We start from the raw sequence: 27,108 nt of genomic DNA, 5'->3' as shown, positions 1-27,108 counted from the left end.
ATTTTAAATTGACCAAACTGTAAACGAAATAAAACGATTGGCTATTTTATTAAAGTAGCTATACTACATAGGTTTGTATAAATGCATACTCAAAAGTCGGTACCAATTCAGGTGACTAACCTCAAGTACACCCTATATGAAATACAAAATAATATCTATAATATTATAAATAACTAAATACATAGTTAAATATTTGTGTACATGATAAAAATATTACAACAAAATAGTATACAAGATTCAATGGAAGACATGTGTTGTCCATGATTAGACGGGTAGATGGAATCTCTCCCTCCCTTAGTCTCTCTCCCTTGGAGGAAAACAGCTGTTTGGATATTGCTATAGGTAGTGCTCATCTTCCGTTTAAAGTCTATGATAACTTGACATTTTTTTCTAGTTTCTGGTGAGTTATGCAGCAGAAGATGTAAAATTACATTGATTCCTTTGTGACGACAAATGAAACACATAATTATATGTTTGAATTTATCTTTGAAAGTCTCCTTATTTTTTCTCGCGCACATTCAGTAATAATTTTGGGATCTATACTGGCGATATCTAACAGCGCAAATTTCTCCAGCAAAAACATCATCGAAAATGATTTGTCAGTAATGCAAAAATCTATAGGATTTGTTTGAGATTAGAAATTGCAATAAATTTCAGAAAATTTCTAGAATTTATTCAACGGTTGTACTGGTGGTGTCTTTAAAGGTGGATCTGAAATGAAGTACTACCTTCATTTCTTCAGATTTTTGTTCATCTATCAAGATGACTGAGACAAAAAAAAATATATTGGTTAAAATGGTTTTAGGTATGGCACAATAAGTTAAATACACAAATATACAAATATAAAGATAGCTCTAAGTTATGACACCAAGTTAATATCAACTATAGTATGTGTTACATAAAAAAACAAAACGAAATCACTATTTATCGACTAAGAAAATCCACAGTGGATTGGATATGTTCACCCGTAGATACATCAAGAGCACTAACTCTGATTTCAGTTTCTCCAAACTGCATCCTTGTTTGTATCTCACGCCTCTTTGGCATTTTGTCTTCACTGGTCCCTGACAAATGTAATGTTACTGTTCCTACTTTATGTACTCCTGGATCTGTTATAAATTTTGGATCATTGTCTTCACAGCAGTAAATGTTGATTTGAATAAGTCTTTGGTCAGGACGGGCTGGAGTATAACTACGTAAAATGACGTCACCAATCGTGACTGGTTGATCGACAACAACATATTTATCGAAAACATCAGTACACCATTCTATTTCTTGGCGCGAAACTTTCTTTTTCAGTGGATGTTTTTTTGGATTATATCTGTTAAGGACACCAACTCCATAGGTAAGAGGACATCTTCTTACGTTGACGATTGTTGGGTCAAGGCCAAATAACACAGCACCTGTTAAAAATGATAAAGAACTTAAATAGAATGAAAACGAAGAGTGTGTCAAAGAGACAGCAACCTGACTAAATAAAAAGAACAGCCCAAGGCTATATTAAAAAATATTTTTTAGATATACTAGTACTCGTTTTAAACATAGTAACAGCATAACGAATTTTATATCTATTGCACAACTACCTTTCTATGGATTTTTAAATATTTCGCTAAAAAATGCATGCAAATCGTGAGTTGATTTTTATTGCGTTGTCAGTATATTTTAGACTTATGAGTTTGAATGTCCCTTTTGGTATCTTTTGCCTCTCTTTTATATATCTTTTCTATCAGATTAATGTCGGTTTACCTTTTATATTCATATCAAAACTGATGTATGGTGTATATATCATCAGCGCAAAATATTAGCAGCTTACGACTTTATATATATTCAGCATACCAAAAGGTAACAATATTGTCTTTTTTATATTGTATAGGTTCATCGATGATATATTATATTTCAACGTTTTCATGCTCAGGATTTCTAAGTTATTATTGTTGTACTGAAAATAGAGGACGATTAGTGACATGATGGCATGTAACGTGAGCAATAAGAAATTAATTTAAAGATGATGATATACCTTTAAGAATCGTCATGGCAACCCCTTGTGGTATTATAACTTGAATTAAATTTCCGAATTCCTGTCTGATTTCACTTTGTACAATGGCGGACTCAGCAAAACCACCAACAAGGAACATATATTTTAGGTCTATAAGTAAACAAACAAAGGACATAAATCTCAAGTCTATAAGTAAACATACAAAGAACATACATTTCAAGTCTAAAAGTAAACACACAAAGGACATACATTTCAAGTCACAAGGTAAACATACAAAGCATATATATATCAGGTCTAAAAGTGAACTCCATAGATCAAATAGTTCAGGTCTAAAAGTAATTTTTAGTCTTCCAGTTTCGATTCGGGGAATCTGAAATGAGTAATTTTTAGTCTTCCAGTTTCGATTCGGGGAATCTGAAATGTATAAGTTTACATCCCCATTTTAAAAATATAATTCTGAAAAGCACTGCATTCTATTGATTGATTGGTTGTAAGTATTTAGTGTCATTTTGAGCATTATTGTGCTACTTCGTGACGGCCAGTTTTTTGTTTTTGTGGGGGGAAAGAGGAGGTGATGAAGCCGGATTGACCGGAGACAACCACAGCCCTCCGGTAAGAAAACTGACAACCAAAGTTAATTAAGAGTTGAGTGTAGCGCACCTGCCATGTGCGAGATTCGAACTTACAACCTCAGTGTTGACTGGCTAGTGATACAGACGTTCCACTAACTATTCGGGCATCTCCAGTGCAACCTACGTGTAAAAAATGTTCTAAAATATTAAAAAGAAGTTTATTGTTTCACTTTGAGTTGAATTTATCACACTTTCTAGTTTAAAGTTTTAAATGCAACATATTATATTTGAATGGTTATAATGGAAATTAATTCTTTTCCAATAAATCACTGTAATGAACGATTCGTGTCAAACAAATTATTTGTCTCTTTGATCATCTTAACAAATTACCTTACTTTATATAAATAAAAGTATACAGTCGTGTGCCTTTCCAAATGGTACATTTAAACGGGAAACTCTGTACATCCTTGCAACTTTGAAATATGTTTTAATTCTGACATGTGTATTCTACTTACTTCTAAAAGTACTATTTGACGTCTAAATTTTAATTGAGGAGATAGATGGTTTGGTTTTGTCGGGTTTTTTTCAGCTTATTTTTTTTCGTTTTTTTTTTCTTCATTGAAGTAATCTGACATACAGAATGTTTGAGTTGGGTGTGCATTATTTCATGTAGCTATTTATTGATGCGACTGTCATACAAGTGAGAGGTATAGTGCTATAAAACCAGGTTCAATCCATCAATTTTATACATTTCAGAATGACTGTACCTAGTCAGGAATATGACAGTTGTTGTCCATTCGTTTGAAGTGTTTTATCATTTGATTTTTGCCATTTGATTAGGAACTTTTCTTTTTGAATTTTCCTCGTAGTTCAGTATTTTTGTTATTTTACTTTTTGCACAATAACATCCGTTAGATTTTACATGTATCCCATTATCTATTAAAATCATTTTAAAGGTTGTATATGAAATGATTTTCATGATTCGTGTTAATTGTATACAAGGGTTTGCTAATTAATGTAATTATTACCGGGAAAACAATCGGAAACCTTGATTTGTCATTAAAAAAAAAGGTACAGAAATATGACTTCTTCAAAATGATTCACTAAAACATTCATAAATATGTTGTCATCTATTTGTCATGTAAGAATTGTTTACACATTATATCAATTATTGTAAATGTGAAGTGACAAAACATTGCCAAAATTAATTTGTATTCAAATTATAAATATAGGTGTATGATACAGTATGTAATAATATGTTGATTAATGATTACTGAATCAGTTTGTTTCTTTTATAATACATTTTTACAAGAAGCATTATTTGTGGGTAATATATCAATGTATACCAAGTTAATGGGCAGTGGGCTCTGTTGTTATTTTGGTTATGGGCAGAGGGGACTAGTTGGTTAGGAACTTGAAATAAAATAGGGAATTTATATATATAACACCTGCTACAAGCAATTGTTTGTTTTTTTTATAAATGATTTTATGGCATTTCATCACAACCATCATGCTAGGGAAACGATTCAAACCAGATACAAGTCAAAGCAAATCTTTTTCAGAATTTTCAATTTTGTTGTATAAAAAATACGCTTAAAGGTTTCAACTCCTTCTTGCAAAGTTGACCTTAGATATATTTGGCTATTGTGTTAAGCATTTTTTGGTAATATAGCTCCTGAACTGTTTTGGTACTTATACATCCTCGGATTTCAAATATTTGGCTGTGATGTAGGTAATTCTAGAAAAACGCTTCAGGCACATGGAATTATGTCACGTGGTGTTCTCACTTTTTTACAGCACTGGGTCGATAACTCTGCTGGTGGACTATTTGTCCCCGAAGGTATCATCAGATCAGTAGTCAGAACTTTTTTGCGACAATCGATGTACTTTTGATTTTGGAATTCAGAATTATAAAATTATTTTGCAATTCAATATTTCAACCATTTTAGGTATTTCTGAATACTAAGTAAAAAATAGAAACTAGCTCCAAAACGTGGACATTTTGAACTGACTTGCAGCTGAAAGAACAATTAAAGTCATAAACAACAATTCAGGCAAAAAAAAAATTACTGACAGCAGAAAAAATAAATAACAGTAACATGATCAATAATCAAAAAGTGTCTGTTGTGCGTATGAAAGGCCAAAATGAAATTGAAAACGAAATACCTTTGATATTATTATTCAATATAGATCCAATCTTTTCTTTGATTTTCTGAATTGTAGGTTTAAATAATGTGTTCATTGCCTCAGGAGCCAGACGCAGCATTCCCTGTGATGACCACGTGATATCTTTGTCTCCATGGCGTTTTATAGCTGTGTCTATACCTGTCAACTAACAAATGATGCAGCATTTAAATTTTACAAGAAAACAAGATATCAAGGGGGAACAGTTTACATTAAAAGGACATTATCTGTTAAATTCGTGTTAACAAGTTTGGCTTAAATGCTCGTATTTGATTTATAACATACTAAAACGTATATCCAAATTTAAAGAATTTAAAAAAAAACATGGGCTCGATAATATGTATCAGCATTTCGTGTGTATTTTTGTCTATACGTCATATCTAACCATCGAGATGACCTCCAAAGAATAGATATCGACCACGTTCATATGATTTTTCTAGGTCTGTTTGATTGCATTTTGAAGGTTACAAAGTGTGTTTATCATCGTTCTTATCTGCATTAAAATGATTTTTTGTGGATCGAATCAGTAAGCCAAATGGTTCATCTTTGTTTCATTTTAAATAGTTACATTCGTTTCCTTTAAATAGTTTAGTACAAGTGTAACCTATCTCCGGCTGAAGGATTAAATTGAAGGTCACATTAATATGGATTTAATAAGGTTGAATTATTCGCTTGCAAGTGAATAATCCATCTGCGATAAATTTGTTTTTGTAAAATTGAACCAAATTGGCTGCTAAAAGCAATTTATAAAATTGCTTTTTTTCAAAGTTTTTTTCACATTCAAAAATAATTGAAAAAAAAATCATGTTTAAATGTTTTCATGTCGTTGCTCGTGTCCCTTTTTTAACAGGCAGAAAATTCATCTCAAGATGAACAATCCATTCGATTTAATAAATGACGGATGAAAAAACAAATTTAAAGATGAACTATTAATTCAATTTCAAACATGAACTATTCGATTTCAAAGATAATAAGTGTCGTTTCTAGATTGCATCAAGGACTTTGTGACATGTGTGTTAAAAGTTTAATCATTTCTGACATTTATACTTAAAATGAATGATCTCTGTTTATCACATTTCCTTAAGAAGAAAAAACTAACGAACCTTGTGTTTTCTGTAATAGTCAATAAATGAGAAAGGTAATGCTATATTTAGAGGTGATGTTTTGTAGGGTGAGGCAGATCTCTTTCTCGACTCGAAAGCTATCAGCATATCAACCCAACCAGCAGATCTCTTCACTTTGTATTGTTCGATCAATGTCTTCCCGAAAATTGACATTAATAACTTTTCAAACTCGACATCTACACCTGTTTAAAAAAATGTGAAGGAATTAGACACAGAAAACAGTGGAGATAAAGAATGATAATAATTTCTTTAAAAACAAACTTGCGTTGCTTTTTTATATTCTGTGCTTGTCAATGATCTGATAATTTGAAAATTATCTTTGCAAATACTTTTACAGCATTTCAGATGCAATAATTTGATTGTCTGCTTTGATTGTTTATTTTGTTTTTATCAACGTCCACACTTTTATAATATCCTTATTCTCACCAGCTCGCAGTCATTAGTTATAAAGAACTGAGACATTATTCATACCGATGGATCCGTAAGGACCGCCACTTGCTTTATGTAGTTCTGCTAATTTTCCACTACTGTCTAACTCATGTACTGTTATGTCGACAGTTCCACCACCACAATCAACTACCATGTAACGGGTACCTGTATACAACAATTGGGGGTTAAAACAGCAAAATATCAAATACGTTTCTTGAAATTGATTTATCATTTATCAACACATCTATATAAGGACAATTAGTTTCTTTTTTATTTTTGAAACTTTCTATACCAAATCTTAAATTAAAAATGGAAATGGGGAATGTGTCAAAGAGACAAGAAGCCGACCATAGAGCAGTAAACAGCAAAAGGCAAACAATGGGTCTTCGAAACAGCGAGAAAATCCCGCACCCGGAGGGGGCTTTGGTTAGACCTAAACACAAATGTGGACTAGTTCAGTGAAAATGGACGTCATACTAAACTCCAAAACATATAAATGAACTAAAATTAAAAATCATACAATTCAAAACAAAGGACAGAGATTCCTCTCATGGGACGCCTCACTATTTTGTTTAATGACAATGTTAATTGCTCAAAATTAAGTATGTGAATTTTCTGTTTCCTTTTTCTGTCTCCTGACAGAAAACAATAGGGGGATAAAAATGTAAAATGATTTTATTCTTTTAAATATTTTATTTAAACTGTGTTGGAAAATGTTCTGAACGTTTAACGATGTTTGACCAAAAATATCCATGAGTTGTGTAAGGGTAAGCTTGCAAATTTAGGGTATATGGTAGGGTCAAATAGAGACGCAGGAAACACAACTATTAATCTATTTAACCTTATACTCGAAAGACAAAACTTAGATCTTTAATATATAAAGTGTTTTACAAATGCTTCTGTTGCTATAGACTTTCTTTTGGTGATATTAAAAAATTTCCAGATTGATAATTAATGTATTGATCGATATTTGTTATTTGTTTAGCGTTCAGTGGCAAACATGTCATTCGCATCCTGGACTATACAACCAATATACATATATTAAACAAAATCATTAAGAACAATAGTAAAACAAGAGAATCGTACATACTAAATTATCAAATGGTTGTATATCAATCAGTGCATGCAGATCCAATACGTTGTTATAATAAAGATGTACAATAACGTTTTAGAGTTGATGATCATACATGTCAACGTGGGTACAAGAAGTATAATAAGATAGTCAGTTGAGAAATAAGATTTAAAAGACAGGGAAATATATATAGAATAGGACATGAGTCAACTATTAATATGTTTAGGTTGAAAATAATGCATCAGGAAAAAGAATTAGGAATGATAATAAATTGAATATGAAGGCGATTATTTATACCTCTTAATATCATTTCCATCGAATATTCATTCACTGAAAAAAAGAAGCATTCATGGCATATATTATTTAATAACATAATATCCAATTCATCTGATTGTCTAATTGCAAAAGTTTCTTTGAACCCTGAATATTGAAAAGGTATTACAGAGACTGGTAGCTTTTTGGGGGCTCCAAATCAATGTTTTGAAATGAATCAAAAAGGTGAACGTTTTATATTTTCACAATATATTTCTATCTATAGATGACTGTTTTTACCTTGATTGGAAACTTCGAATGCATTATCTAAGTTGACTGGTTCGCTTCTGGTCGGAGACTGTACTTGACGAGGGGATTCTGGGACTAACTGGTGCATCCTTAACTTTCGACAGTAAATAGACGCTGCTTCAGGTTCCAAGGCAATTAGAAGTTGATCTGGGAATTCTTCGGATGCAATACCAGCCTTCAATATAAACAGTGTATAGAAATAAGGAATGTAATGACAATAATGATAATAAACAAACAGGGGATTTCATAAAAAGTCATGCAGATAAAAAATCGGGAAGGATCTAAACTTGAATGCCGCCTAATTTGTATGTGTCTGTCCAAATTTGTCAGTAATTGTCGTATGTCATTTCCCTTATTTAAAGAGGTATGTAGATGGCAGACCTAAAAATGTTTCTATAAGAATGGTGACAGCTTGGCATAGTGTATTGACACCCGTCTATTGCTGACGACTCCATGTTGACCAATATATTTTCGTTATTTATATCATTTTGGATGCTATCTCATTTTCTTGATAGAGGGTTGCTGCTCACAAAAAGCTATTAAACCAAGAGTTCCAAATGGTGAATCCCTTCGTAAATTTTACGGACGCCATCACAAGTTGGTTGACCGTTATAGAATAACTGTTTCACAGATGATATCGGATATGTTCCTTACGTCGTAACTACAATTCCCGTCCCTTTCATGAATGTGACCTACCGAATTAGACTATTTACCGGATTTGTTATCACATAAGCAACACGACGGGTGCCACATGTGGAGCAGGATCTGCTTACCCTTCATGAGATCACCCCCAGTTTTTGGTGGGGTTCGTGTTGCTAATTCCTTAGTTTTATATGTTGTGTCATGTTTACTATAATAATTGTTTGTCTGTTTGTCTTTTTCATTTTTAGCCAAAGCGTTGTCAGTTTATTTTCGATTTATGAGTTTGACTGTCCATTTGGTATCTTTCGTCCCTCTTTCATGTATGTACCAAAATGCATTTAAAGCGATGATAGTCAAAACATAAAACTTACAGAATTATACAACGACCTTGACTCTATGCAGTATATCTTTTCTGTATGTGTATAACTTCAATATAACTGCAATACAATGTATAATTGTTGTTCTCACCTTATAAGCTGCCTGTCTCATGAACTGTTTAGCTGGAGCTTTCCATATGGCAGGAACACATACCACCCATCGGATATCTTCGTTTAGGATCTTTACACCAGATTGGTCCGACAATTCCCTGATCACATGATCTCGGAGGTATGACATTGCGTATGTAAAGATCTTCAAAGCAGGATAGTGTCTACCATTTGCAGCTGTTAGCATTGTATCTGTCGACAAATCCTGTAAGATTATGGAATGGTACTTATAATAGTTAGAATCCTATAAAAGCAAGTTAAGGGACAGTTGACCGAACAACTGTATAATATTGATCAAGAGTATGTGAGATGGCTCCTTATGGCTCAAAAATCAAGATTAATTATAGAAACAATGACTTTGAGTTTTAAGAAAATGCCTTTCTGTCATCATATGATTAGACATATTCATGATATTATGGTTTATGGATTTGAAATTAAAGTAGAATTTTATAACGACTTTGGAATACTTTTTATTATTGTTTCTTGTTAAATCGTAATTTCTGTCTGAAGTCCTATTTGCATTTTCTTAAAGTTTATGTATCATAGATTTTTATATAAATGTCAATATATTTTATTTACTAATATCAACATGTAGGTAGATTTTAATTTATAAGTTGATTCAAATCTTGTGGGTGGGAATCATCAATCAACGATTTATTAATCATTCAAACGGATAAGTGTTTATAGTAAATTGTAAATATCTTAATGAAAAAAATCTTTAAAACAAGTTCAAGTTAAATGTGCTTTGTGGTCGGATAGGTAAATTAGTTAGCAAAATTTATAGCTTGCCTATTTTATCATGAATGTGGTGTGCACGTGGTCAAACTGTTTCTTACGTATATATCACTAAACTTGAAAGTTCAGTCGTTGATAAAAGTTGATAAGCATTTATACTTATTTCAGGTAGTAAAAAAAGAGAGGAAGAATGGTTGACATACTCAGTATCGAGTGTAGATGGACCGTATGGCCTTCAAAAATGAGCAAAGCCCATATCGCATAGTCAGCTATAAAATACTAACGACCTAATTTTTGTACAAAAAATAAACGTAAACCAAATTTATAACACATAAACAAACTACAACCACTGAATTAAAGGCTCCAGACTTGGGACAGGCACATACATACAGAATGTAAGTCTGTTAAGTCTGCTTATGGTAGTGTTTTGTTTCCAAATATTTAGTTTTCTCTGAAGTACTTGGTGGGCTGCTGTTTGTCTTTTCAATAGGAATCATTCTTGCCTGTTTTTTTCTGTTTATATCCTGCTAATGTCTTATGATTGATCAAGTATATATTCCTCTTTTTAATTATAGCTGTAATGTGTTTTTGTTTTGCTTATAATCTTTTAAAAATAATACACAGCAGTTTTGCTTAAAAGTAAACAAATGAAGCTTTAATATAGTAATTTTGGAAAAATTTTGGTGAATTATCAAAATGACCTGAGGGTGAAATTAATTAAGGGTAAATTGGTCCTAAGTCTGACTCCCTTACTGAATTGTGTCGATTGCAAATATCAAAATACTTAAAGCCATAAGAAACCTCAAATTAAAAAAAATAATGCATATGTTTTTTTATAACTCAATGGATAGTTTTCATTATAAAACTTATGTACACATACTTTTTTCTGAAGAAAATTCTTTAATTTATTCATATTTAGAAGAAGTTTACTTTATTTCAATTGCTTCCTTCCAGGAAGCTATTTCCCCGACATATTTTCCGTATGCAAAGTGACCTCGGTGTGACCCATCTCGTAAAAATCCGGTGATCGCAATACGCATGGATGTCCTTAAAATAAACTATTATCTGAAATTACATGTTAAACACGTGCTCAATTTCCATGCTTTTTTGTTGATTTTTTGTCGATTGTTGACAAACAGGTGACAATCGTTAAACTTCGGCTTCAAAACACGAACTTTAATTACCTGCTATATTTTCACAACAACACTGACCGATTGAAAAAAAAATTGACGATTATACGACATTTACACGAAAAAAATGATAAATTTGTGCTTAGAAGACTAAGTTTATGATGTTTGTATGCATTGGTTCAAGAATTGGAAGAACATTATTTTCCACCGGTCACTCGTTTCTTATGACTTTAAAGTAGACTAAGTTTATCTGAACAGGAAAAATAATATCTAATCTCTATTATTACCTCCTATCACGATACAAAATGCAAAGTGCTATGAGGAAACATAAATTAATTTATCTGTTTATCAATAAAGAAAGAATTTAAGAATGTTTGTAATGCGTAACGAAGATCAAAGGTCTCCTTATAACAGGTGTATGTACTGTTTACCTGTTTAATTCGTTATGCATATGCAACAACATAGACCGATATAATATCGTATAATAACCTATTAAAGTCGGTGGACTCAAATTTTACTATATAAACATACAAGTTATTGTATGCAAGGCGTTGATCAAGTCGACCCCACCAGTCGAACAATATTTACAATTGAACTTCGGTTTTTTTTCATGTCTTTTATAAACTTTTAAATATCTTTTTAAAGACAAGTTTACTGAATCTGACTGTGTTAATTTTCATAAAATAAACATTATATTCTTTATTTTCTTTAATTCCTTAATAAAACTGTTGAAATATACACTTACAGTAGCTGTATGTAGGGTCATCTTAAACTTGTCAAAGTACAGCCATTCTTGGGCCCTCTCTTTGTCCAGATCATGGTAGTTATCACGGGCATTGTACCCAAACGAGTGGAACGATCCGTCAGGGGTCAGTAACATGATGGTGGGAGTTTTCTGATTTATTATTCCAGGATCACCTCCTTCCCATTTCCTCATCATATGGATACTGTCAGGATCACGAGTAAAGCTGAAAGCATAGCCGCTATAAGCTGTCCCAAAGTCAATAGCTACTACTACAAAATGACCTTGGTATTTGGGTGGTGATTGCTCTGCTGCGATGATGGAGTTGTCTAACGTCTGGAGAGCATGTTCCACCTCTAGGCTTTCTGTATTGTCTATTGAGAGTTCCCTCCTCGGGGCAAAATCTGGCTGTATATCTACTGATTCTGATACATTCGCTGGTTTATTGTTCAATACAGCATTAAGTCTGGGTTGTTCTTCTACCTTGACAAATTCCTCTTGGATGGTTTCGATATCCATTTTCGCATTGACTGGTGTTTTCTTTGTTTCCGTTGTACAGTGTATTTCGACATCAGTAACGTTTTCTTTTACAGATTTCTGGGAAGACTTTGAAGACGATGAAGAGGAAGACGAAGAAGAAGATGATGACGAACTATCTGATCGCTTTAACTTTGCTTTGTCTGCTGGAGAAATCCATGGTTTCTTCATTTCTATCGTTTGGTCTGTTTCCATATCCAGCGAAGGAATACCCGGATTAATCTTTTCCGATGTATATTTTGTGTCAAAAGACAGTGATGGATTTTTAAAGTTAACTTCCAATTCACCACTCTCACTTTGTGGAGTTGGAGGAAAGATTTCACGCTCCAAGGAAGACAGTGACGCTTTTCTTTCAACATCATGTACTATTACAACATCGTTATCTGAAGAAACAGACTCTGAAGACGATTTTTGAGCTGATTCTACTCGTTCAATCTTTTCCTCAACAACCAGTTCTTCAACAGAGCATGGCACAGGGACTTTGTCTTGTTTTATTAGATTTTCGTCGTCGCTTGTTCCTTTCATATATTTATTTTCTGTATTTATATTGTCGTCTGTTTCTGGTCGCGTTCTAGCAACTTGTTTATCCAGAAGTTTTGAATACTCTTGCAGTGTTTTAAGTGGACTGTTGTCGTCAGTATCTATATTATGACGATCTTTATCGTCTTCGTTTTCCGGTAGGTGGCAGACATCTGATTTTGTCGTCTGCTCATCTGTCGATGTTTGTGATGTGCTTCTACCCCTGTTATCTGACGAGGATCGTGACGGTGACTTTTTCTTTTCTTTTTTCTCTTTTTCTTTCTTTTTATCCTCTTTTATCGGTTCTGTGATCTTTGCTTTATGAGTTCTATGGAATATGTGAGATAATTTATCAAATGGTGATTCCGGAGTTGTTGGTGTAGATGGTTCTTCTTTGGCATGTTTCTTCTTCTTGCTTTGTTTACCATCTGGTTTAGCTATAGTTTTTGTTTTGAGATCAACTTTGAAAACGTTAACTTGTACCTCTTTATCTGCATGATTCATATCAATTTTATTCTTCTTCTTTTCGTCTTCAGACTCACTTGACGATGAAGAGGACGATGAAGTTGATCTTTGTTTCTTTTTTAATCTAAACTTGCTTCTTTTCTTGCTTGCTTTCTTCGTCGGCTTCTCTGTTTCTAGAAAAGAAACTATTTGTGTTGTATTGATAAGATAGAAAATAGAAAATTCTAATTTGCAGATTCAACAACTTTATCAAATTTATATTTTAATAGGTTTCATTGATTATAAACTTATAAGACCCCCCGTTTTTGGTAAGTTTCGTGTTACTTAGTCTTTAGTAGTCATTATAATAAATAAATGGGGACTGTGCCAATGGGACACAGATGATGCCCCAGGTTGCGTACTACGTTTACAAGAACGGTCTAAAGTGACGCTACCTAAATTTGTACTTGATCTGAGTTTTGTAGTAATATTTCATAACATTTGGTTGAGGCAGACTTTAGTTAGAGAACAGAAACGTAAAATTCTACAATAACTCCATTTGTAAAGGGGTATTACTCTTGAACAGAGTAAGTGAAGCCACCAAAATCAAATCCGGATCTTTTTTTTGTGGTAATGGGCATTGCGTGTAAGTTTCATAACATTTGGTGGAGGCCAACTAAAGAACAGAAACGTTAATTGCAATTCATTTTTTGAACAACTGTTTTTTATTCGACCCTCAAATCCTTAGAATTAATGTACTACGGTGGAAAAAGTGTCACTCATTTGTGTTTTTATACCTAATTTGTACAATTCACTGTTCCTTTGTTTCATAATTATTGTTTAAGTTATATTTGGTACTTGATAAAAATAAGAGCCGATTATTATTTGGCTAACGCCCCGTAGCTAATATATCTACCGAATATTGAAAAGTGCCGCAAATTGTACATTAGTATATTAGATTTAAACATTTTTATTTGAAAATAGTTGGAGAAACTTTAATTTTTGCATCTAATGTATTTTTAATTTAAATAATCATAAGAAAAACTAAATATTAAATTTAAACTAAACTGTATAATGAAATATTACCTTCAGTTATTTTCTACTGAATTAAGTTGTGTTGTTTACTTTTTTTAAATTTGTTCTAGTTATTGCTTGTATTTCTTTTACTTGAAAATATTGCTTTAAATAAATTCACTTTCAGTTTTTATTTCTAGTATCTACTTTATTCTAGCTCACAAGTAACTACAGAACAATGCGTATGTATACGTATTATCAGGACAACGTATCAAATAACAAAAAATGAATTATATACCGTTGCATGAGAACATAAGGGAGTGTATCTGTAGGGTATTTCATTCCGGCGTGTAGAGTTCTGGTATATAAAGGAGGGACGAAAGATACCAAAGGGACAGTCAAACTCATAAATCTAAAACAAACTGACAACGCCATGGCTAAAAATGAAAAAGACAAACAGAAAAACAATAGTATACATGACACAACATAGAAAACTAAAGAATAAACAACACGAACCCCACCAAAAACTAGGGGTGATCTCAGGTGCTCCGGAAGGGTAAGCAGATCCTGCTCCACATGTGGCACCCGTCGTGTTGTTTATGTGATTACAAATCCGGTAAATAGTCTAATTCGGTAGGTCACATTCATTAAAGGGAAGGGGATTGTAGTTACGCCGTAAGGAACATATCCGATATCATTTGTGAAACGGTTATTTCATAACGGTCAACCAACTCGTGATGGCGTCCGTAAAATTTACGAAGGGATGATTTCAACTTCACCATTTGGAACTCTTGGTTTAATAGCTTCCTTGTGAGCAGTAACCCTCTATCAAGAAAATCATGATAGGAAATGCAAGCACGGGAATATCGTATCAATTGGGAGATATATACCCCGTATGCAGGTGCTGCTGGAATGTTGCTACTTAGAAATGGAAAGTTCACAATTGGAAAGCTGAAATCATCTCTTTTGTCGTAAAGTTTAGTTTTCAATCGACCCTCATTGTCAATTTCTAGATGTAAGTCAAGATATGAAGCCGACTTAACTGTATCTGTAGTATCCTTTATCTCCAATTCGATGGGATAGATGCGTTCCACATAGTCACCAAATTTTGAATTGTTTAGTGAAAGAACGTCATCTATATAGCGGAAAGTGGAGTTAAAGGATATTGCTAACTTCTTATCTTTCTTCCTAAGAAGTTCCTGCATGAAGTCAGCCTCATAATAATAAAGAAACAAGTCGGCAAGTAGAGGGGCACAGTTTGTTCCCATTGGGATGCCGACAGTCTGTTGAAAAACACGTCCTCCGAACGTTACAAATATGTTGTCAATCAAGAAATCAAGCATCTTGATAAGAAATGCACTAGCAGCTAGTGGTTTATTCCTTCCGTCGGAAAATTTGTCATGATTTCTTTTCAATGAAAATACTCGCTGTTACCTTTTCTCTCAATGTAGCGCTATTTTAGCCCCTTCGGTTCAGCAAAAAAAAAAAATAGTCAGAAATACATCTTTTTGAACAAAAATTTCGGTCATAATTTTTAGTAATATTCAACAGGTCAATTCGCAATCTTCTGATTCTCATTGCAAATCAAAAAAGGAATATTGAAAAAAATGCTGCTTCTATGAACTAACAATTTGGTAGCAAACCAACAAACAGCTTAAAAAATATAGAAAAAATCTTAATCATCACTACATTAATGCGCATAGCTTGAAACAAAATAAAAGAAACCAGTTTGCTTTAATAATAATAAGGGTTAAAGCCAGTAAATGATATACTCAAAAAGTAAAACTCAAAATCACCTGACCTTACAATAATCTAGATCAAAAGTTCTTACCGTGTGTGATGTGTTTGTACTGAACAAAATTCTGTAAACGGTATAATTTTCGATTTTGACTTTGTTGTGAGATTGATTAACAATATAATTAGTATAAAGCAGGCAAGACTATGAATAAATGAATCTGTATTTACATCAATTACCAACTGATTTAAGAGAATCAGAAATACAGAGTAAAATAGCGTTTGAATTTCTTAACTTACAAGACACCGAATAAGTATCTCACATGCTTTAAAACTTCGATCGACATATATATATAGTTTAAGAAAAGGAATACCAGAAGAGGTCTGATTGACAATGAGACAACTATCAATAACAGACCATATCACATCTACGCGTCATTGTGCAGCCTGTAACAATGAGCACATCGTATATAAATATAAGAAGATGTGGTAGTAATGCCAATGAGACAACCCTCCACCCAAGTAAGCTATAACAGTTATAGAAAAATTGACAAAATGTAACACAATGCAAAAGAGAAAAAACAACGGCATGGTATATCTAGTTTTTATTATTCACCTTGTTTAGTATCCATTAATGTTTTAACTTCAAAATATATTAACAGCAGAATAAAGGATGGGTTGATTTTTGTTGTCAATAGTGTACATTGTAAAACAATATTAACTGCGATGATTTAATATACTACATGTATAGTACTAAAGGAGAAGTTGGCGTATTTGCAGCAGATACGTTCAAACATGCATTTGAATTTTATGAAGTTTGGTCACACAAAACTGCCAGAAATGTCGCCAGTGACGGAGCCTGAAGTGTGGTATAAACATGTAGGTATAATTGTTTGTTTACTTTTGATAGATAGGACAATAAGTATATATCTCTCAAGTATTTACAGATACCTGTAAAGTTTGTTTACTATTTTATTACTATCTTTATCAATGTTTATCAAAGTGGCTCTAAAACTATAATTTCTTTATAATGTTTCTTCTCCATGTCAAAAGTAAACAAGACCCCGACCTTTAACCTCTAAAGCAATATCATAATGGTTACACCTTATCTTCATTCAATAATATCTACATTCCATTCTAAAACAATGATCGTTCTACGTATATATACTGGTAATTATACATAGCTAATTAAAGGTTCGCAATTTCAAAACAGGTTAGGAGGAAAAAGAGCAAATGGTATATCTACAAAATGCCATTCATTATAAATAAAAATTAGAATTAAAAGGACACATTGATATGTTTAAGAAATATCAACTACAAAAAGACCAATTTCCCATGACTAACGCTTACGTAAGTGTAATGAGAAAAAAATCCACGGGTTTGTATCATTGGCAGATGACATTTATGAAGACTAGCAATTTGTAAAAAAAACAAATCATGAAACTGTCTACTAAAAATGATATAAACACTTTTTTTTCTAAACCAATTTTATCATTGTACATTAACTGAAAAATGTCTTTCTGTAGGCGACGGAAAAAACATTTAGGAAGGTTACTGGGCATCAAATATTTGAGCATAGAAACTGTTCGGTCATGGAATTAGGATTTAGTTCCGTTTCAGTATTAATCTTACATAATGTATTAATGTGTGATGTAAAAGATATGTATATGACACTATTATTCTATAATAACGTGTTAATGTGTGATGTAAAAGATATGTATAGGACACTATTATTCTATAGCAATACAAAAGATTGTAAATATCTTTATAATCTGTGCTTACTCGTTTAGAACTGAAATGACATATGCACAACATGATAAAAATGTACTTTATTGAACAACCCAACTCAGCTTCGGTCAAATATTCTACTCATCAGTTTAAGAAAAGCAGTGAAAAATGTATCAAAAAAGAAGAAGAAAAAAAACCAAACAAATAACAGCCAAATAACAGCCTAAAAAAATCTCCAATAAAGTCAAACCTCGGAAAATGTCCACCCATACAAAGATGATCCTTAGAGCAGGCAGTTCCCATGATTAAGTAATAACAGCATCAATGTAATATAGTACCGATAAAACATTATCTTTCTGAATGAATCCATTCAAGCTTTTATATGGATCGTATCGTAATTTACGGACTCTATAAACAACATTTCCGTAAAAATGAGGATCGAAATCTCGTTAAAACTAGTTTTCTACAGCCCATGTACGAAAGTACAATCATTCTTCCAAACAAATGCAAATATATCTATGTGTATGAAAGAGTTAAGTAAAGGTTTTAAGTGATGTGTGGTAACGAAACCACTGACTGAATAATTTGGCAATGATACATATGTTAAGTTCAATGAATTCTGTGTCGTTACTACAGATACGGACGGAAGTAGTGGGATTTATAGACAAAGAAAATGGCCCTAAAGGAACAAGTAACAGTAAAAAAAAAACAAAATAAACAACAGTGAACGAAAAAATCGTCCCCCTCTGTCGTAATTTTTTGGGGGGAACCGTTTCTGCTGCAGCTTCAGGTAAATTGCAAGTAAAAAGAGATGGTGATTCCAAATATAACATTATTTTATCTATTGACAGTTTCCGACATTCTCATCTAATATGGTTAAGATTTCATTTTCATTTTACAAATAATCATTGGCTTATCAAATGATTGAAAAATGTTGTAAATTACATGATTTGTTTTCGAAAATTCTGTAAAGCTAACCGTGGTAGAATACATGTGAATCGCATGTCAGTGGCGGAGCCAGAAAAAAGGGGGGTCTGGGGCCGGTTGGAACCCCCTTTTTTGGACGATCAATGCATTTGAATGGGGACATATAGGACCCTCCCTTTTATTCTGGATTAGTAACCCCCTTTTAAAAATGGCTGGGTCCGTCCCTGCATGTTTTGCTTCTATAGCCAGCGAGTGTAATGGAACAAATTCGTTTCAGAAAAATGTCGGTCATTAAACATTCAACAATTAACGTGCTAATTATGAAGTCTTAATATCTATATTTGGGTCACTGAAAGTAAAAAGCAGCACCACATTTCCGCCATTCTTATGTAGTTTTAATCACTACTGCGATATGTGGTTTATTTTTCTGATTTTAGTATATTTTTTCCTAATTTGGCCCCAAGTAGGTTCAATTTTGAGGCCATTATTCATAACAATATGAACAACATCATAATTAATGTCATATTGTTGTCGTTACGTTGACATCTAAGTTCAGTAGCACCTTTCACACTTGTTTTACATTAAAACTAAATCACAGGTATTTTTCATATGTAGGAAATGTAAAAAAAATATAATTATCTGTAATAAATGTATTATGATAATTTTGCGGTTTTGTAAACAAGACAAAACTGATGAATTCTTATTTACAGATAAATAGAAGTTTGTTTTTAAATTCGAAGCAAACGAATATATCTGTTTTGCATTTTATTGTAAAATTAACAATTAACTCATAATTTTACGGGGGTTACCCCAGATTTGTTTAGTTTTATGTCAGATTGATTTAAATAAATAATGGATATGGGTATTTTTTTCTTTTTAGTTACATATTTATTACTGATTGAAATAAATCGTAAGAAATTCCCCTTTAATACAAATTCAGTCATGATATTCCTTTCGTATTGTAAATGGACACTGTAGGTGTGTGAAATAATGCATTCACAGTATTTGACCGAGTTTTGTTTACAAATGACAGGGCACATAATAAATATACTACGATAGTGGTAGACAAATATTTTTTTGTGTCATAAAACGTATCGAATGACAATAAAATAGGGCAGGTCTAATAAGTATTGTCATGACCACTTTCTATCCTTTTCTGTGAACTCTAAAAGTTCACACTTTAAAAATTGTGTAATTCAAACTCTTATAAAGCTGTACTCACCACTTATGGTCTTATCTTTGGTCTTCGGACTCATCTCGGCACCAGATAGTGTTTTTGTTTCATAAAGAATAGGCTCCGATGCAGTTAAATTATCCGTCGATTTGAGTCGATTTTTATCACCTCCTTTGAACGATAGCTTATGTACCAATGATGTTATTTTCTCCGGAATTTTTAATCCAAAGTCTGGTTTTCTTTTGCCTGAATCTTTTGTTTTATTTGACTTTTTAGTTGTTTTTGGAGATGAATCTTCTATTGGTTGTTCCATGCTGATTTCTGGTACATTTGCTTTTGGGACTTCGAATTCTGAACTATCTGGAATATATTGCATATAGTTTTGGGGTAGTTCTATCGATACAGTATCATTGAAAGTTTTACTGACTTTGTTTGATGGTATATCTACTTCAAAAGCATTTTCATTGTCACATTCTTTCATTAGTTTTCTGTCTAGGTCAATTTGAGGATATTCGGGACTTTGTGTTTTTAAATTAAAGTCGATTTCTGGTTTGCATTCTAATGAAATATCTGATGTAGCAGGAAAGCTCATGTCAACTTCCGGTTCGCAGGTGTTAATATTTTCGGAAATTTCTGTTTTACCATCATATTTCGGTTTATTTATGTCTGGTATATCTAGATCGATCATTTTAGAATCCATTACTTTCATGTCCTGTGAAATATCAAACTCTGGAATTACCACAGCAACGTCTAAATCTGTCTTTCTGGACGGTATATCAACAATTGCACTTTCTTTGAGTTCAACAGAATTTGTTTTCTCCAAAAGCTCAATGACGTCATCTTTGGGTAAATTAATATCCTCTGCATAAATTTTCTCTTTGTTTATATCATTTTTTGCATTATCATTTTCGTTGTCACCATGCGAAGATTCGGAATCGGAAGAACTCGAAGAACTAGATTCGCTTGAAGACGACGATTTTGAGTTCTTGCTTTTCTTTTTCTTTAGACGAACATCGGGTTTGATAGAAGATTCGGTGGTTATGTTTATTTCAGGTTGGATAAGTTCAGCTTCGGGTGTAGCTGGTAATTCGTCTGCTATATCTATGTCCGGTTGTGGCGGTAATGATAATCCTGACTTGATAATTACAGGGCTTTCCTCTGATCCAATTGAAGCTTGTGTGTCAAATGATGGCAAATTTGTTTCATAAGGGAGTTCAATATCTGGTTTGTTCACATCTAAAGAAGGCATGTCGTATTCTAATGATTGTTCGTATTCTGGTAAAACCGGTTGCTGCTCACTGTTTACTACATCTTTTGGTAGAATAGCTGACATAGTAGCATCCTCTATTTCTCTCCCGATATTGGGTTTGTTAACTATTATCTCTTCATCTCCAGATAACATGGGTCTTTGGTTTGATATATCTTTCTTCTGTTTTTGTTCGTCGTCCGTTTCTGAATCTGATGAGCTTGATGAACTCGAATCACTTGACTTACTTTTTGTATCCTTCGAAGGTTTAACAGACACTGGCTCCTTAAACACAACTGCAGTCGGTAATGTTTTAATAACATCTGTAATCTGCAAACCGTTTTCTATGTTATCAATGCCATTTTCTGATAAACCATTGTGGTGCTCCATATCTTGTATGGTTTCGTCTTCAGATGATACTGATTTCGGTTTTACTAGTTCTTCATTTTGTTTCACGTGATCATCGGAATCGGAATCTGACGAAGATGAGGATCCACTACCACTCATGGATTTATCTTTTATATCCTCCACTTTCTCTGGTTCGTCTCCTTTCTCTTTGCCGTCCGATCTGAGGGTTTCCTGCTTCTCTGTATCTTCTGATAAACCCAATGTCTGCTTTTCGTCATCAGACTCTGTTGAACTTGATGAACTTGAATCGACTTTGGATTTAACATATTCAGTAGGAAGCGATTTTTCTGGTTCTTTATTTTCTATATATTTTCTTTCATTTTCACTATCAGATTTTGATGAGCTCGTTTGGTCATTTTTAGTTGGCATATATACAGATACTGGTGATTTAGTTTGCGTCTTTGGAACAGTGGCTGTTTCTTCCTTGTCACTTTCAGACTCTGATGAGCTAGAACCAGTTTTCGATTTAGACTGATTATCTTCTGTTGGCATTGGTACGAGCGATGGCGAACCGATTGGTTTAATGTCTGAATGTATCATTTTCGACTTATCAGTATCAGACTCAGATGAACTGGTGGAGCTTAAATCTATCTTTGATTTAGGTTGTTCATTTTCAATTGCTGTAACTGGTGAATTGATTTTAGTTTCTTTGGTTTCCTCTTTTTCATTATCAGAAGAATTGGACGAACCAACCTTTGACTTAATAGGTTCCTTAATAACAACTGGTGTTTCTATTTTTCTTTTTTTGGATTGTTTTGTTTCATTTTCTGATTCTGATGAACTTGATGAACTTGATGAACTGGACGAACTGGACGAACTAGATTCAGTTTTTGATTTTGTATTATCATGATCGTCTGGTGGCACAGATGCCTCGTTTTGATTTACATATTCTGCTGTTATAACTGGAACAACTTCACCATCGTCTTCCAATTCATTGATGTCGCTGTTGTCAGTAGATAAACTGATCTTTATATTGGATATTTCTAGTGACTTATTTGTGCTCTCATCTTCCTCTTTTGCACTTTCAGTTGAATCGAGGTCAAACTGATCCTGTGGCACATGTTCAAGTTCAATTTGACCTTGAAAAATCATACCACTTTGATACGAACTGTCCCCACCAGAAAACTGAGTTGATGATGTAGGCATAATAAGTACATTATCATGCATATAAACGGGGCCATAATATGTAACAGAAAGTCGTTTACTACTAACCTCGGGCTCAGAATCAGCAGTTCCTAAATGATTCACATTTTGTGGTATATCAGACTTCAGGTCATTTGAAATAAGTTTCACTTCCATGTGTGCGTTTGCTGAGTCTACCATGATTTCTGGTGGTTCACTTGAAGGTAGCGGTGGCGCTTCGCTTGACTGACTAGAGGTTACCTTTTCACTGAACGATTTACTGCTACTACTGTCGCTGCTTGAACTGGAATCTGCTCTGTTGCGTTTTGTTGTTAAGCTTTTTTTGGTTTCCTGATCAGTGTCAAGCTGTTTGGATATTAACGGTAAAGTATCTCCAATTATTTGATTTTCAATACTAGAAAGTGAGGTGTTGTGGTCTGAGTATTTCAATTCAGAGTTTTCAATTTCTTCAGGACGTGTACTAGTATTACTATCCCACGGCTCTTCGTACACCGTTAGTCGTTTTTCCACAGAATTAACACACAGAGCTGTTTCTGCTTCTATTTTTTCTTGGCTGCTTGAGCTAGACTTCCTTTTCCGACTTTCTTGTTCTGCGTTTTCATCAGAACTTGAGGAATCACTCCGAGTTACCTTTTCAGTAACTGTATTAGACGTACCGAGAAGAACATCTGTACCATTTTGTCTATTTGAATTAGACAAGTTGTCTTTAGTTGATGACCCAGAAGATGAACTGGAACTTTTTCTCTCCAGTTTCCCGCTCTTTTTGTTAGCACTGCTGCTTGAACCTCCGCTACTGTTGCGTCTCCTCTTCGTCGGTTGTAGATTTAAGTCGGGATCGTGTTGTAAGTCATCTGCTCCCTTTTTATCTAGATCATACGGTAATAGTTCTGAATCGTCCGTTATTCCATTGGATTTTGAAATTTGAGGAGGTAACTCACTCAAACTGTTGCTTGACTCTTCTCTGAATGGGGATTCTCCCGACCACGTCAAAGCGTGTCTATTCCGATCGACGGATATATCTTCTCTTTCACCATTATATCGCCGTAATACGCTTATATCCTTTTCTCCGTAAGCAAAACTTAGTGGTCTATTTACGCGTGGATTTCTGGCGGTCGTAAAATCGTCTGAAATTTTTCGGTAAGTTCCAGTCGGACTATCATCCTTAAGCACGCGCAAGGAATATGCCCTTGCCACTTTATATTTCTTTCCAGACATTATTATAAAATCTAACAAAATTCCAATCACGTATCTAAATGCATATTAATTGTAAATGAGTTCGATGGAAAATTGATGGCTATGCTAATCACTGAATTGTTATGTCGCTGTACTTCGATTGAAACAAAAACTGCAAATATATTTCCCTCTTTTCACTTCGGTCATGCACCGTCGACTGACTTATGAATACACTAAACTTTTATCTTCAATTTCATTGTAATGTCACTATAACAATTTAATTGGACGTAGGAAAGGATTGTAAAATCAAGCGGTCACCTATATCATGCACATTCCATTGTTTAACTATAGTTGATACAAATTTCTGTTAGAATTATGCCAAATATTTATGACATATCACGCTCATAAAAACCGATATATTTATACATAAACATACAAATGACGTTCTCGTTTTATGGCCATAATATCTTGAAATATTCATTTTCACATGAGTGTTTATTCTGTCTTATTTATGCTTGACCCTGTTCCATAATGATTCTAGAAATGTATATACTTGTGTCTATTTTATTCCGTTTTCATTTGTATATTTTGACATTTACTTATAATTAACTTATGTAATTGTTTGACATTATAAGCTAGGCTCCATTCACAGGTAAACAAACTTATTGTATTTTACACATTAAATCATACTTTTTATCAGGAGAGTGTCAGATGGGTCAAATTGAAAATAAAGCTTATAAATTTGTTAGAAACCATTTAACAAAATATAAAAATATCCTTAAATGCAGAAATAGAAACAGGATGTATAGCAGAAAAGTAGTAGAGCGATTTTCCACGAATTTATTTCACATCGGGGCCACTTTCAAAAAATTAAAATCTTTCTATCTTTACTTAATTTCACAGCATTAACCGTCAGATATTTGTACACATTTTAAGACTATGAAGCGTCACGGCTGGTAATCTACACACGCAGAACATTTGGTTCTGCAATGAAAACCGTGAGAGGATTTTCCGGTTGTGCTTGAGTGGAGCAATTGTCACCACTTCGAAAAGTATGTACATTTCTAAATCGCAATTTTCTTATTCGACTGATCAAAATATTGAAAATCGGAGAATGCTATGCTGTGGTGAATACTTTAACGAAGAGATACATGTATTATTTACTGTTGTTCGTGGAGTTGAACTCCTACAAAATCAGTTGCCGCACGAGAATTTGCCTAAAAAAGTGACATTTGAATTTTGAAATGGTTCTAATTACAGACCCTAAAGTTCAAATTTACTTTTTATTCGGTCAATGGGTATGAATGTCGCTTTGGGCGGCGTGTACGATGTCCGGTGTTGATCGACATCTTAATAAATCTAAAAACCTCATATTTTCATTATGTCATGCGTGAGGGGATCGGTTCTGATTGAGGACATCGTGAATGCGTGAGGGGAAGTACACATCATATCTTTATATTCATATATATATTTATATATGAGTCGTTGAAACTTACCTAAATTAGGTTACATTGTTCATGAAAAAAACACATAATAATTATTAAAACACATAATAAATGTGTGCTTAGAAAAATTTATGAGATTGAATTATGAAATAAATTATGGGAACCTAGGTTTAATAATATGTTTCACGAAAAATCATTGATAAACAAAAATACTACAGAGATGTTGGGGAGTATCTTATTCGTCTTGATTCGTCCTTTTCAAACAACCCAACAATGTCCAAAAACAGGTCGAATGCAATGTTGTTTAACGCAAAACGTCCACTGTACTAATGAAAAGAAAATAAAAAATCTTTCCCTTTTCCCTACGTCTAAGAGTTTATCTAAAGCACTTTGAAAAACTTTATATTCTTCCTCAAGGTCTTCCGTGTGGTCTTTCTCGTGGTCTACTACGTGGTCTTCTTCTATGACTTCTTCGTTGTCTAATACATGCTCTTCCTTATGGTATTCCTCGAGATTATCTTGGCTTTCATCGATGTTCGTGAATAATAAATTCTGTATATCTGCCTTTTTTGTTTCGAAAATTTCGTTATTTTTGGTGAACAGATTACGTCTAATATATAAGGTGTTGAAGTTTTGATCGGCGATATACTTTTCTTAAATATATGTGGTGATCTCTGTGACGTATATTTGACGACAGGACTACTCCCAGACGGTTTAGTTCGCTTCGAGGGCGGGGATAACTTGTATCTTCAGGGCTTTTTGTAGAGAGTCAATTTCAGTCCTCCTTTGAACAATGGCATTTTCTGAAATTGAACAAACAATTAATTATAGTTTGATTTCCTTGAATCATTGATCAGTTTACATCTATTAAAGTATAAGGATACATCTGTGCTTTTAATCAGCATTGATCACATTTATTGAGTCAACAAAAGTCACAAAGTCAAAGATTAAAAAAATGTTCGTACTTCCCCTCACGCATTCACGATGTCCTCAATCAGAACCGATCTCCTCACGCATGACTTAATGAAAAAATGTAGTTTTTGGAATTTATAAGACGTCTATCAACACCGGACAGCGTACACGCCGCCAAAACAACATTCATACCCATTGCCCGGAAAAAAAACTAAATTTGAACTTGTAGGTCTGTAAATAGAACCATTTCAAAATTGAAATGTCACTTTTTTAGGCAATTTCTCGTGGGGCAACTGATTTTGTAGGAGTTCAACTCTACGTACAACAGTAAATGATACATGTATCTCTTCGTTAAAGTATTCACCACAGCATAGCATTCTCTGATTTTCAATATTTTGATCAGTCGAATAAGAAAATTGCGATTTAGAAATGTACATACCTTTCGAAGCGGTGACAATTACTCCACTCAAGCACAACCGGAAAATCCTCTCACGGTTTTCATTGCAGAACCAAATGTTCTGCGTGTGTAGATTACCAGCCGTGAGCGTTGAACTTGTGATTGTATCTTTAGAGAAAGAGGAGAGAATACGGCATGTATCGTTGAGGTGGATTTAAGGGTTTCAGTTTTTTCTTCTGGCTCCTCACTTTTTCTTTCTACATGCTGATGATACTGTAAATCATATGTCTTTCTTTTTGTTTTTAATATATATCTCGATATCGTTTAGGACTTCTCCAAATACCACAGATACGCTAAAAAGCATACGGTATGAAAAGCTGAACTTTTTTTATTTGAAAAGCAATCAGGCAAGTAAAAACATAATATTTCTGTTTTTTAAGAAAAGAAAGTAATTCTATGAAATTATTAAAACTGCAATTCATGAAACCATTAATATTTGATTCTTGAATTGTAAGCCCACTCACAAACAGTTCAAATAGGAAAGATATAGATATAAAATTAAAAGAAAGAATGCTTTCCAACTCATCCATTTATTGTGAATTATTCATTTTAAACAATTCTGAGTTATGATTTGA

The 27,108-nt window shown here is 33.4% G+C and overlaps 1 protein-coding gene and 1 long non-coding RNA gene across 3 annotated transcripts; both read right to left on the bottom strand.

The window, feature by feature from the left end:
* Window positions 1-29: 29 nt before the first annotated feature.
* On the bottom strand, window positions 30-24,231 carry LOC139521100 (serine-rich adhesin for platelets-like). Of its 2 annotated transcripts, XM_071314374.1 has the most exons (10): window positions 19,798-24,231; window positions 11,676-13,366; window positions 9,049-9,270; window positions 7,930-8,113; window positions 7,675-7,707; window positions 6,348-6,470; window positions 5,856-6,058; window positions 4,735-4,900; window positions 2,018-2,146; window positions 30-1,403 (listed from the first exon to the last, which is right to left on the bottom strand). In XM_071314374.1, exons 1-10 carry the CDS (start codon window positions 23,759-23,761, stop codon window positions 925-927), a joined length of 7,194 nt encoding a protein of 2,397 aa, XP_071170475.1. In that variant the 5' UTR covers window positions 23,762-24,231; the 3' UTR covers window positions 30-924. The 2 variants fall into 2 exon arrangements, with proteins under 2 accessions (XP_071170475.1, XP_071170476.1); XM_071314375.1 differs by lacking the exon at window positions 7,675-7,707 and having other exon boundaries at window positions 19,798-24,230.
* A 1,047-nt stretch (window positions 24,232-25,278) lies between these two features.
* On the bottom strand, window positions 25,279-26,620 carry LOC139518575 (uncharacterized). The gene is made up of 2 exons (XR_011663416.1): window positions 26,516-26,620; window positions 25,279-25,967 (listed from the first exon to the last, which is right to left on the bottom strand). It is a non-coding gene; the product is annotated as an uncharacterized lncRNA (long non-coding RNA).
* Window positions 26,621-27,108: the final 488 nt, after the last annotated feature.

The sequence above is a fragment of the Mytilus edulis genome, chromosome 4 (assembly GCF_963676685.1).
Source record: "Mytilus edulis chromosome 4, xbMytEdul2.2, whole genome shotgun sequence".
Lineage (NCBI taxonomy): Eukaryota > Metazoa > Mollusca > Bivalvia > Mytilida > Mytilidae > Mytilus > Mytilus edulis.
This window is presented reverse-complemented; position numbering and strand designations above follow the sequence as displayed.

Bases quoted from the DNA above. Each gene is read 5' to 3' on its own strand.
- LOC139521100 (XM_071314374.1), bottom strand. From the start codon at position 23,761: ATGTCTGGAAAGAAATATAAAGTGGCAAGGGCATATTCCTTGCGCGTG. The intron at 8,114-9,048 runs GTGAGAACAACA...TTTATATTGAAG, and splicing joins TGAGACAGGCAGCTTATAAG to GCTGGTATTGCATCCGAAGA. The intron at 6,471-7,674 runs GTATAAATAATC...TGTTGTATACAG, and splicing joins GATGGAAATGATATTAAGAG to GTACCCGTTACATGGTAGTT.